General features: G+C 40.0%; 1 protein-coding gene across 7 annotated transcripts in view; it reads left to right on the plus strand.

Moving 5' to 3' along the window:
• Positions 1-13,334, plus strand: part of LOC100879880 (insulin receptor) — a 28,137-nt gene extending 14,803 nt beyond the window's left edge. For 6 of the 7 annotated variants that reach the window (XM_012295542.2, XM_076539743.1, XM_012295531.2 and 3 more), the window contains 5 exons: positions 247-400; positions 849-863; positions 1,227-1,404; positions 1,499-1,667; positions 2,137-13,334. In XM_012295542.2, coding sequence (XP_012150932.2) covers positions 247-400; positions 849-863; positions 1,227-1,404; positions 1,499-1,667; positions 2,137-5,184 — 3,564 coding nt within the window. In that variant the 3' untranslated portion in view covers positions 5,185-13,334. The remainder of the gene's footprint in view (positions 1-246; positions 401-848; positions 864-1,226; positions 1,405-1,498; positions 1,668-2,136) is intronic. The other variant, XM_076539744.1, reaches the window with a different exon arrangement.
• The last annotated feature ends 245 nt before the right edge of the window (positions 13,335-13,579 follow it).

Below are 13,579 nucleotides of genomic sequence, written 5' to 3' on the forward strand. Positions count from 1 at the left end.
GTCGAATCGCCACGTTCGTGGACGATACAGTCATTCCTGACTTCGATGCTTCGTTCCAATTCGTTCTGGACTCAGCCAGTTGACCCCTCGGGTCAAGTGACGTTAATTAGTCAATCGAATTAACCAGTCGTTCGACCTCTGTTCGGTTGAGTTAGTAAATCGGTGTATCGCCGATTTTTTTTTGACTGGCTCGGTCCACGAAGTACCCTCAAATATATTTTCGAGCGAAATTTTCTTCCGTTGCAGATCGGCCTGAAGAATCTCAGAGAAATCTCCAGAGGTAGCGTTCGAATCGAAAAGAATCCGTCTCTTTGTTACACAAACACATTGAACTGGGATCTGATCGTGTCCGCGGGGGAGAACGTCATCAAGGATAACGGGGAGGAGGCCTCTTGTCCTGGTATTATATTTCCTCCTTGTCTTATCCTTTAATTATCCCTTTTTTTTTTTATTTATTTATTTGCACGTTCCGAATGAGCTGCTTCTTTTGTCTGGCTTCACCCTTGCTTGATATGCTTTTGCTTTTTGGAGGCAGTTTTCATCCTGTAATCATTCGTTCAATTTTGTCATTTTCTGTTACGTTTCTCAAACTTTAGTATTGCGGACTTTTCAGTTGCTAAAGTTCGTCAAAGTTTAGTTGCTAAAATTACCTGTTGAATTCTTTATATTTTAGCAATCTACAGTTTGGGAAACGCTATTAATCTTTTTGTTCATACGTTTTAATATATTTGTACATACTTAAATTTTCGTGACTAAGATTAATTAACACTCGATCCCCCGACACCAAACAAAAGTTCCACTGCTTCGCACTAATCAGCTGTTGTATTTTTTTTTCATCTCTGTTACAGAAGACACTGAGCTTGGTTAATATTAAATCCCAATCTACATGTAACGTATTAGATACAAGCACACGACGTTAAATAGGGCGTATGAAAGTTTCCACACCACAAATATTTCATCTCACGGTGAAAATGTTTTAACATGATACGAACAAAAACGTTGATGTCGTTCACTGTTACATTACCGTTTGCACGTTAAAACACACATTCATTTAACCTTTCTTCGAATTCACATTCGATGAAGCAAGAACTTGTACAGCTTTGTCGCTTCATATAAAACTTTTACACATTTAGCTGACACTTTCACTCGTCGTTATTCGAAAAAGGGTTAAATCCGCGTAGAACTACCGGGTGATCGCAATATTAATCGATCATTCCCTTTTCCAGTGTGTTCCCATTGTCCCGAGGGTTATTGCTGGACTTCCCAGCATTGTCAGAAGATAGATAAGCCAAATTGTCACGAACAGTGTATCGGCGAGTGTCGAGGACCTTCGGACAGCGAGTGTTACGTGTGCAAACACTATCGACACCAAGGAAAGTGCGTGGAAACGTGTCCTCCTCATCTGTAAGCAACTGTTGTATTACATACTGGCTCCATCGAAACTGATATCGTTCGATAAAAGTATCAGAAGATAATCTAAAATATTAATTGTTCGCAGATACTCCTATCTTTCGAGACGATGCGTAACGAAGGAGGAGTGCGTGAAAATGAATCGATTGCGAAGGATCTACTATTTCCTGGAGGAAGGGCAAGCTTGGAGGCCGTTCAACGGATCCTGTGTGACTCACTGTCCTGAAGGATACGAGTACGCACTCGACGAAAACAACGTAAGAAACTTTTCTCGTTCGATTAATTAGCCAAACGCGTTAGGGAAGTCGTGTGATTACACGAAGGAAGTTCTGAACTCGTATTTAAGTCGAGTATCGTGTTCGTATTTAATTTCCAAGGCCAAAGAGAGGCAGAGAGAGAGAGAGAGCGTCGTTCATTATCGCAAAACACTCGAGTGTTAAAATGCTAAATCGCCAATTACGGAACGACAAGGTTTTCATATCGTTCTACTTTCGAAGTTTGAAAGTGGTGATAATTGATGATTGCACGGTAGCCGGTAGATAGTACAGATAGCCGACTAACCTTTCGAAATATATCCTGTGCTGAGTTCTAGCTTTCGTTTAGATAACAGTTTACGCGGTGTACCGTTCGCCATAAGATGAGCTCTGAAAAGTTCTCCCTTATCTTGTGACAGATGCATTTGGATATTTAAAAATTTGATAACACGAAATCACCTTGCAATTTCAGATGACGACCTGTCGCCAATGCGAGGGCAGCTGTCGAAAGGTCACCCATGGCTCCCTGATACGCCACATCTCGGATGCTCAGAGTTTCCGGGGTATAACCGTGGTGAAAGGTGCCCTGGAGTTCCAGATTCGAAACGGGAATCCAAACATAATGAACGAGTTGAGCGACGCGTTTGGCCTAGTAGAAGAGATCACGGAATACGTGAAGATTACTCATTCGTTTCCGATCACGTCGTTGAGCTTCTTCAAGAAGCTGAAGGTGATCAAAGGGGAGAAGCTGGATATAAACAACGCGAGTCTGGCGGTGTTAGACAACCCTAATCTGTCCAACCTGTTCGCTCCGGACCAGAAGATCAAAATCGAGAACGGTCGACTGTTTTTCCATTACAATCCGAAGCTGTGCCTCTCAAAGATCGTGCAGTTCAGCAAGATGGTGAACATCTCGAACTTCACGGATTTGGAGGTGCAGCCGGAGTCCAACGGCGAGAAGGTGGCCTGCGACATCGTGAACATCAACATCACCGTTAAAGACCTGGGTCCGGATTTCGCGGACTTGGTTTGGGACAGCTACAAGCCGCCGGAAGGACAACAACTGCTCAGTTATCTGCTCAATTACATCGAGACCGAGAATAGGAACATATCGTACGAGTCCAACGCCTGCGGAGGCAACAACACCTGGCAGATCGTCGACGTGGATATTCCGAGGCTCAACTCCACGGTGTCCAAGCACATCGTCAACTTGAAACCGTACACCATGTACGGCGTGTATGTCAAGACGTTCATCGCGAAGAACTCTAACTACTTCGTGAACCCGGTTGGTCAATCGGAGATCATCTTCTTCAGGACCAAGAGTACCATACCGTCGCCTCCGACGAACGTGATGTCGTCAAGTCTGAGCGACTCCGAGATCTTAGTGAAATGGGATTTGCCCATATACCCGAACGGACCAATAGGGTACTACATTCTATCCAGCGCCGTGATACCTGAGGACAATGACCTGATCTCTGCGAGGGACTACTGTAACAACACGCTGGAGAACGAGATCGAAACGACGGAGGCGGTACCGGAAGTGACCATAAAGACACCAGTGCCGAGTATAACCAACTGTTGCTCGAAGAACGCTAACAGGAACATCGTCACCTCGAAGAAGTTCGAGATCTTTTGCCTCCAGAACACGACTATCAGCTACATATCACCCGGCTGGAAGGATTACTGCGTCTACAACAACTACAACTCCATGCTGGACGACCGATTCTACGAGATGACGAACAATTTGTCCACGCCGCGACCTGAAGAGGCGAAGACTGACTTCGAAAGTTCCCACAGCCACGTGGACGAAGCTCCGATCTTGTATAATGTCACTGGACAACAGAACTCGTTCGTTGTCAAAGGTTTGCGACACTACACGCGCTACACCATCAGCATAGCTGCGTGCGGAGTCAAAGTGGACGAGAAGAATATGTGCTCTTCGGTCCAGTACACGAACAGCAGGACGAAGAAGCGCGAGAGCGCTGACAACGTGGAGGGTGTCAAGGTACTGGTGACCAACAACACCATCGTGGAAGTGTCCTGGGACAAAGTGGAGGATCCCAATGCCGTCACGGTTTCCTACACCATCGAGTACACGAATCTAGACGTGAAGGACGCGAAGAAGAGCACCGAGTGCATACCGTACACGAGTCGCAAGGACGCCTTTAATGGCTACTTCTTGAAGAACCTGGTTCCCGGGAAGTACAGTCTGCGAGTTCGTTCCACGTCCTTGGCAGGAGACGGTGCCTTCTCGGAAGTGGTTTACTTCTCCGTGGGTCTAATCGACACCGCTCCGGTAACGTTGATCGCGTTGCTGACCGTGGGTTTCGTTTCCACGGTGCTGCTTGTGCTGATCCTACTCCTGAGGAACCACCAGAAGAGGAAGAAGCAAGAAAGACTGATAGCCAGCGTAAATCCCGATTACATAGAGACGAAGTACGTGATCGACGAGTGGGAGGTGCCCAGGGAGAGCGTGGAGATTCTCGAGGAGCTAGGTCTGGGCAACTTCGGCATGGTGTACCGTGGAATCTACGACAAGACCGTCTCCGTGGCAATAAAGACCATCTCGAAGACGGCCAGTCAGAGGGAGAAGAACGAGTTCCTGAACGAAGCTTCGGTGATGAAGAACTTCTCCACGTACCACATCATCAAGCTCCTAGGTGTGGTGTCCATAGAGAACCCTCCGTTCGTCATCATGGAGCTGATGGAGAACGGGGATCTGAAGACGTACCTGCGTCGAATTCGCGACACCAGCTTGGTACCGGACGCGTGCAAGATAATGCGAATGGCAGCCGAGATCGCGGATGGCATGGCCTATCTGGAGTCCAAGAAGTACGTCCATCGTGACCTTGCCGCGAGGAACTGTATGGTCTCCAAGGACCTAGTCTGTAAGATCGGTGACTTCGGTATGGCCAGGGACGTCTACGAGACGGACTACTACAAGATCGGCAGAAAGGGACTGCTCCCTATTAGATGGATGGCTCCCGAGAATCTTTCCGACGGTGTGTTCACTTCGGACTCTGACGTTTGGTCCTTCGGGGTGGTTCTGTACGAGATCCTAACCCTCGCCGAGATACCCTATCAAGGCTTCTCGAACGAGGAGGTGCTCAGCCACGTGCTGCACAAGGGCACCCTGAACATCCCTCGCAACTGTCCCGAGAACATCCAGAAGATTATGGAGAAGTGTTTCAAATGGCGGCCCAGCGATCGGCCGACCTTCATGGAGATCGTGTCCGAGCTGGAGCCGTTCTTGGGCCAAGATTTCTACGAGAAGTCGTTCTACCATTCGGTGGAGGGCGTGGAGAGCCGCAATTCGGGCATGAAGAAGCCGTACCATCACGCAGCGCCCATCAGGTTCCACTGGGGCAACGAAACGGCCAGGTGGGTGAAGGAGTTCGAGGACAACGTGACGTTGCTCGACCAGACTAAGGCTGGCACCAGCAGGGCCCGCATCTTCAAGAACGGTTTCCAGCATTTCGGTAACGTAGCCAACATGGAGGATGTACCTCTCGATCGATGAGATTAATTTACACGCGTACACACGGTCTCTCTGTATTTGTAGTCAGTTGTGACGCGGACCCTCGCAAGTCACAAACTCGTCGACGTACCATGTACAAAACGATACTCAGGGCAATGAATCGCGAAACGAGGGTCCAGCGAGCACGAGATAGACGAGGGACATACGTTTTCCTTTTATTTCTTCGTTTATGACACGAGCATCGTTTATTTGCGACACCCTCGGTCTCTCTCGGTACTCGTTGACGTATGTAGGATGACGACGAGCGACTGAAAAAGAGATTTTCACCGTTTTTCGTGTTCGAGCATACTCGTCTGACGAGAAAATGCGAGCCTAACCAAAAGCGTCTAGATTTCGAACGCGTTAGGTGTTCAGAGTTTCGTCTCTTTTTATCTGTTCTTTTTTCCTAAGCGTAACCAAAAGCTCTAACTCCTCGGCCATGCGAGTCTACGAACTGTTCATTCCTTGGAAGGGTTATCTACTGTTTTTCTTTTATTATTATTTTTTTTATTTTTGTCCTTTCGTGAGGATTTTCTGTTTCCTAGAATAGCGGTATCCTTGACCTACTTTAGAGCCACACGCGAAAGAACTGATTAATTAAATATACATGTACGTATTTGGTATTGCGTTAGATTCATGCGGACATTCTGTACACGGAACTACAATGGGTTCTTCGCTATTTCATTGGAAAGTCGGACGAAATTAGTTTCGCTAGACTAGGTCGACCGCTCGTGGACACGAATCTTTTCACTTTCGTATCAGGTTCACGTTTTCTGGTGCTGTTCACAATGCACTTCTGTTGTCTCGATTAACGTTGATTGCTACGATCGAAAGATAACAAATTTTCTTATACCTTGAGACTTCAGGTTCTCTCTAAATCGCAAACCTATTCGTCGAATCAAATTCGTAGCACTCGAGTTAATCGAATAGTGGTTGTATAAACTTTCCTTTCTTTTGTATTTTTGAGCCGTTGCTAAAATAACCGACCGTGTAACAAAGTGTATAAATCGTTGCAAAATAAGGAGAGAAAATTTACTTGATTCGTCGATCGACATGAAGCGTTGTGCTTCAGACGGATCAGAAGTTCTAGTAGGTATATACATATATACATATCTATCGATATTTTTCTCTCTATACAGAAATTTTCGCTTGAGAGACATTCTTAGCAATACCAGACAAACTCTCTGTCCTGCAATACCTTTAGGATCACGAGGTTAGATCGTGCATTCGTTTATTTTTTATACCTACCATTTCGTGAACTTTTTAATAAGATCTTCAGGGATTCAGATAATTCTTTTCTGGTTACGGGTGATTCGAGTTTGAAACGTTGCAAAGTTGGGTTCAAGACTAATCTTAGTGAACAATATAAGTGACGGTGGAATAATATTTGAATATTCAGGAAATTGAAAAAATTGAACCGAGAAAATTTTGTTAGGACAAACGAGAATCACCCAGAAAAAGTCAGATGAACCATGACCCACCCAGTTACCGTACACTATGTTCATAAAAGTCGCCAAGATTTCTCGGTCCACACATTCTCACACACACGTACACACATTCACAGCAGAGTTCCTTGTTACATGCATACCATTTACACGAGGTGCGATCCATTAATCGAACAACTTAGACACCTCGTGTTAAGGTATGTTGTAAGTAAAACTTGCAATAAGCATGCCAACAATCTTTGCAATAAGTACACGTATATGTATATTAATAAAAGGTAGATATAAAGCTGTTAGAAGCTTGATTAAGCAGAGAGAATTCTAAGAGACGACAGAGTCATATCTCTATTTTATTGTAATGATATATATATACACATATGTATACACACATTCGGATAAGTATTTTTACGGCGACCGTATTTATTCTTCGATCGATCGGAAACAGGGGAGTAGTATTCACCTGAACATATGTATGCAGACGGTTGACATGTACACTCACGTGCAACACTTCATGGATTTATAGCTTTACGTTCTTTGGCTCCGCCCTTTCTTTCTACGTAGCTCTTTTAGACCTTAGTTCTATTTCTTTCTATGTCCACATTTGGAGCCTTCTGATCCACCCTTCTTTAAATTCAAGTCAAAATTTTTCCCTCTATTTTTCTTAGCTCCTAAAAATTGAAATCTCTATCCGTAAGAAGCCATTGCACCTGGATGTACGTTAATGACCTACCATAAAAGGATTCCTTAGGGAAACTGGCGAGAAGCCCCATTCGCTGTAAACTTGACATAAGATGTAATAACTCTTGAATATCGTAGCAAGTAACTAGTGAGGGCTCGAAGGTACATTCGCTATAATACTCGGGAATTACAACGCATTATGCCTAGTTTATTTCCCTAGGGAAGTCTAGTATACATATGCCCGTTAGAGTATGCAGTGGCTCGTTTGAAATCGTCTACGGTTTTTTATTTCCTTGATGGAATTTTTAGTTGCAATTTAATTTATCTTTCGTTCAAATTGTTTTGTTTGGAAGAGAAATAAATTTAATTTTGTATCTTGATATTCTTGCAAACCATCAACATGAAAGCAATATAAAGTGTTTGAAATTTGACAAATTTCGTTCTTATTTGAATGTGTTATTTTGCAAATTAAATCAAACTGAGATAAATTAATAGAAATGTACCTAGACACCTAGATGGATAACGAGACACCAGGTAGTTGCATCTTTAATTTAAAACTAGTAACTTCTCATGTATATACATGTACATACACGTACACATACACGTACACACATATATTTTATTATAAACGAAAAAAAAAACAAATAGTTTTTACGTTTATATATTTAAATTATTACATTTCTCGTATGGTATTTAACCGCGTCTTTACCGAATATAATTAATTCGTTTTACTATTATACCTAGAAGTTCCTCTTAATTTAGCAATATCGATTCATTTAATTTAACGATAACTAGAATAAAAAATTAGCGATAGTAATACGAAAAGCAGGGATAAAATGATTTACGTAAATGAAAGTCTGACCTCTGCTAATATACACAATCTTTCTCTCTTTTTTTATATTCATTTTACCCTTTGCACTCTTTACAGATTTTTCTATAGAAAATTCGCTCGTTAATTTATATGTTGTACAAAGTACTCGTTTTTCTCGTGAAAAGTTATATATTCTATTGTTTTTGAAATGTTCAGAGTGCAAAGGGTTGAATTAACGCGTTTGGTAAAGTGGCTGTGTTCTAGCCCGCGATATCGCGTGACGATCGATATCGAGTGACCGAACGCGTTAAGGGATGATGTACAGTCGATTACTCGCGTGAAAACGGTCACAGGTATTAATATATTAAAAATTGCTGAAAGTGCGACGCTCATTTCGTCGCCAAACTTTAGAAACCACCGGAAGCTCTTAAAGTCCATACATCGTTAATTTTATCCTGAAAGGCAAAAGGATTGCCGCCATTTTCTCAACTATTCCGTCTTTATCTTCTTGTCCCAGTGCGAAACTGTTTGCAGAATTTTGCGGAACAAAAATATTCCTTAATTAACTAAAAAAAATATTCACAGTGACTTTATTTATCTTACAGAAGTTTTTAGAGTCAGATTTTTCTCCGAATTCGGTTCTGCAAAAATTCAGTGAACAATACCTAGAGAATCGAAAGTCCTGAAACGTTCACCGTCGCACACGTTGTACATATGTGTCTGTGTAACAATTAGTGATAATAACAAGCCCGTATAGAACCGTACCTGAATGTTGACCCGATAATGCGACTATTCATACAAATTATATTCATACAAATTTTGATAACTATACGGACGTAGATCAATAAGAAGTGTAAACGTTCGATTAGCAACGGTGCGTGTGTATATATAGGGTGTCTTAAAAATTCGCAGCGAAAAACGATTCGAGAGAATTGAAGTATCTTTTCTTTACGGTCAACCGGTAACTTATATCTTTTTTATTATTTAATTATATAGTGACAATAAAAGACTGAAGTATAAGTTTATCCGCGACCGGGTCTCGATTTCACAGTGCATTTTTATTTCAATTGCAAATTTTGACCCTCTATTATTCTACTCTGAAATCTACATTTTAATTTGATTAATTTATTCAAGGGAAGTTTTGCTGTACATAATTGTTCAATTGCGTGCTCTGTAAAAAATGATCGAATAATGCAATAAGTTAATTGTTTGAATTGTTTAAAATTTGTCAAACAGTGCATATTAAAAAATACTTGACTGCTCGTACATTTTTCTGTCATTTTCTTGAATAAAGTGGAAAATGTAATGAATTTGATTATAGAGGGTTAAAAATGGTTTAGTCGATCGGTGACAGATTTTGGACACCTAGTTTCACATTCGAAAGCGTGTGAATTGTTAACATTAGCCTACTTCGTACCCCGTGAAAGTTCGCGAGTGCAAATCATTGAATCGTTTGTGTTCGGAAACTCGCCAAAAGACCGGCCAGCCGTCGTACAAAAATTGAATTCTCGCGGAACGTCGCTGGCCGTTTTTTCGCAAATAAAAAAGAAGAGAACGAGAGACTGGAAAGTATATCCTCGGAATCAAACAATGTACTCGAAATGGGCATTAAACATTTTATCTGTCGTGATAGGAATAAACGACTATTTTTTACTCGTTGCAATAAATAGCGTCTAAATCGTGTAAATAAAAGGAACATTTCAAATACGGTGCAGAGGAATGGATCAAATTGAGAAAATTATTAGATCGTACGTTTTTAGAGGAATTGAATAAATAATAAAGAAAAGAAAGAATTTCGGGTCAACAGAGATGTTTAATCACTCGATTACCGTTCTATTCGGGCGATATAGTATTTACTGTTGCCGCCTAGTGCCTGAAGGCAGGAAATTGTTTTGCGCGTTTCCGGTTACGCGAAAACCCCGGAAACATCTGTTTCCATAGAGAAAAACAGGGAGAACTTTTTCGTTATCAGCTGATCAGTGCCGTAACTAGAACGTTGCTAAATTATTTTTTCAGAAAATTTTAACGTTAGAACAACCGGTGTGTATATAACTCGAGTTTAATTTAGAAAATTTACTCGTGCATGAGTAAGGATTAATTTATTAAGATGTAATATAGAAATATTCTTATCTGGACAAAATTACTCTATAATTTAATCTTAGATTATTTTGGAGGGTGGTTGTTCCGGTGTTAAACCTTCTCTGTAATATTCTCTTAAATTTTTTAACAGAATGTTCGAATTGTACGTTTCTACGTGGTGCTCAGTAGTTTGTTAACCATTTTAGTTACGGCACTGAAACGTGTCCAGGGTGCGTGTTTTACGCACAAACGCACGCGAAGTGCAGCAGAATTTTCAATGGACTGACAACTGAAGACTTAGTTATAAATTAGGTGTATCGCGTCTTTTTACAATGTAAATAAAACGTATCGTGTTTGGCGCGTCCGCGTCGTGCGTGGTACAGGAACGTTTCCGGCGGGGAGTCGAATAAATTTCTATGTAAATACTGCAATAATATTTAGTTCGAATCGCCTCGATTCGTGGATTTACTTAAGTTCCATTATTTAATTTTTAAAATCGTAATTCGACTAGCGTAAAGGTATCGAACAAAAATTCAACTCTTCGTTTTAAGGTTCGATTCAGGGTATAGTTGATAAGTTTATTCAGGAATAAATCTTTTTTAGATTAGAACAGGTAGAAATTTAATTGACTCGTAAGGGTATAATTTCCGAAATCTGGCTTCCTGCATCACGCACCTGGTAAGCTAATTAAATTACCCGACCCTAAAATAAAACAAAAACGGAACGAAATCACTCGCGGCAAAATGGTCGATAAAGGAAAGTGTTAACGTTAATTTCCGGTCGGAGCGTGTATTTTTATCGCGAATCAAGATCTTTCAATTTAGCCGACACAAAGACCATCTGATATAATTCGTTGCCTCCTAAGTAATTTTATCAACTTTCAAACTATAATGTTTCCACATTTTTATTCTGCGGATAGAATTTTATTTATACTGTATTTTATATGAGGTCACGTAGAGTGAGGCACTTAATGAAATTTAATTAACGATATTTGACTCGATGTTTCACAATGTTTTATTTTGATGCTAACTTGGACACTGGCACAGAATGGCGATATAAAGAGTGGATTATTTAACGAGTTGGTAGAAGTTGCAAAAACTTGCAGATTCGTTTACAATTTCTCTAATTTCTGACGATTGACATTGAAAGTTTTATCAGTTAAAAAAATTATGATGCTAATGTGGACACATGTACTGGCACAGAATGGCAATATATTTAGTGGATTATATAACGAGTTTGTAGAAGTTGCAAAAACTTGCAGATTCGTTTACAATTTTTCTAATTTCTAAAGATTGAGATTGAAAGTTTTATCAGTTCAAAAAATTATGATGCTAATGTGGACACATGTACTGGCACAGAATGGCGATATATTTAGGGGATTATATAACGAGTTGCAGAAACTTGCAGATTCGTTTACAATTTTTCTAATTTTTGAAGATTGAGATTTTGGAAATTTTATCAGTAAAAAAATGACTTAGAAGGCAACGAAATCAGCAACACGTATTAAAATGTGTGGAAATTGAAACCGACACGCATAGTCCTATATTTTCTACACACCTTGCTACCCATTAAGTGTATAATAATTAACCGATCGAGGTACTCGTGTATTCGTAATTAATAAAAAACCAACAACGGTGTTATCGAGTGTAGAGTGTAACGATTAATGATTCCGAAGTGTTTAGGTATGAAAAGAGTACGGGTATTCGCGGTTTTCTTAAATTAATCATCGCGTGTTTATTTATACGTTTAGGATTGTTGAATAATTAGGATTTAAGCTTCCTTCATCGATCGAATCCTTTTAATTCGTTCATCTCTCGTTTAGAGAATAAGTTCGATTCGTTTAAAAACAGAAAAAAAGAAAAAAATGTGTTCGAAAACTGAAAATTTCATTGGCGACGCTTCTCCCGAATCCCTTGTTTTACAATTATTTATTTATTACAGTTGTGTTTCGTTGCAAATGAACATTTTTTAAACCTTGATATCACGACTGAGATCACTATTTGACCACGTAAGGCAAGGGATTAATTATTTATTTATTCCAGAATATTTTCCCTTAGATTTCCAAAAGAATATTTCCCATTTGACCTCCCCGTAATTCCTGAATCAAAAATTCCTGCCATACCGTGTCTTCCAAGACAGAGACTAATAGCGAATTAGTTTCTTAGTATTTACCGTCGCCAGCCGTTCGTTGCGAATCAGCCCTGAATTGACCTACAAGGGAGGAGGGAAATAATCACATTCCGAAATTTTATCCTTCTTTGCTAATTTTCATTTTTTTAAATTTTGGGAAATTCTGGGATCTAGGGAAGATTTAGAGATGACGTAGCGTTCCACATATGTGTCCTTGCAGCTATGTGTAATTATGTGGAATCTTCCTCGGATCTAAATTTCCAGCGAGGGAATGTAAACGAAAACTTGCAAGTGCTCCAAAGAGTGAAAATATAGAGAATTTGAACATAAGGGCGAGCAACGTGAAACGGACCAAGTAAAGCGACTAACCCGTATAAGTTAGTAAGTTGTGTCTACCCTGCTAAAAGTACGAATGTGTGGATGAAGGTGTGAGTCTGTAAAATACGCGTGATGGAGAAGAGACAATGAAAGAAGATCGTTGAACGATATGTTTTAACATTTTAACGAACGAGTTTTAGACACTGTTACAATTTTAGACTGTAAAAATTTGACAAAGACCGGAAATGAAATTTCATTCTTCGGACGGTTTTTAACTCCTGTAACTTATTTTAAAGAAAATTGGAAATGTGTGAAAGATTGTAAACTTGTAATTTGAAAGATTCGATGGTTTTCTTCGTTAAAAGATTGAATGTTGTGCGAAAGAAGAAATATAGAAGTGTAATGTCTCGTGGAACGATGAAATTTTCAGTTTTTTTCCGAAACTAGGTACGCTGAAGAAAAATGTATATTTTTGTATCCGTTTGTTTTGCGTTCGAAACTTCAACGATTATTATTGTATTTCACGGCGTTCACGATACACGTCACACCTAATCACACAAATGTACATACTTACATTGCACTAATTTTAGTATTGCCGCTGAGTATTATAACTAGTCACATAAGCCAAAAGTTTGTTACTCTCGCAAAGTTTTCTTTTTTCTCAGTTTTGTAATAAAGGAGGATGAGTAAAATTTCTTGGGCGTTTTAATAAATCCCTTCTTATAATTAATTCCAGTAGGACTTAATTAAAAAAGAAAAATAGTGATGAAGAATTTGAAGCATGTAAACTGATGTAACTCGAGGTGATGTCATTTCTGTACCACATACATATTTTTCATAAAATTGTTATATTAGGTGCAGAATTCAATTTGGAACTAATTATTATTGATACTTGAGTCATATTATTGCGTATTAATTAAGAAAAATCAATATTAATTGA

The sequence above is a fragment of the Megachile rotundata genome, chromosome 14, assembly GCF_050947335.1.
Source record: "Megachile rotundata isolate GNS110a chromosome 14, iyMegRotu1, whole genome shotgun sequence".
Classification (NCBI taxonomy): Eukaryota; Metazoa; Arthropoda; class Insecta; order Hymenoptera; family Megachilidae; genus Megachile; species Megachile rotundata.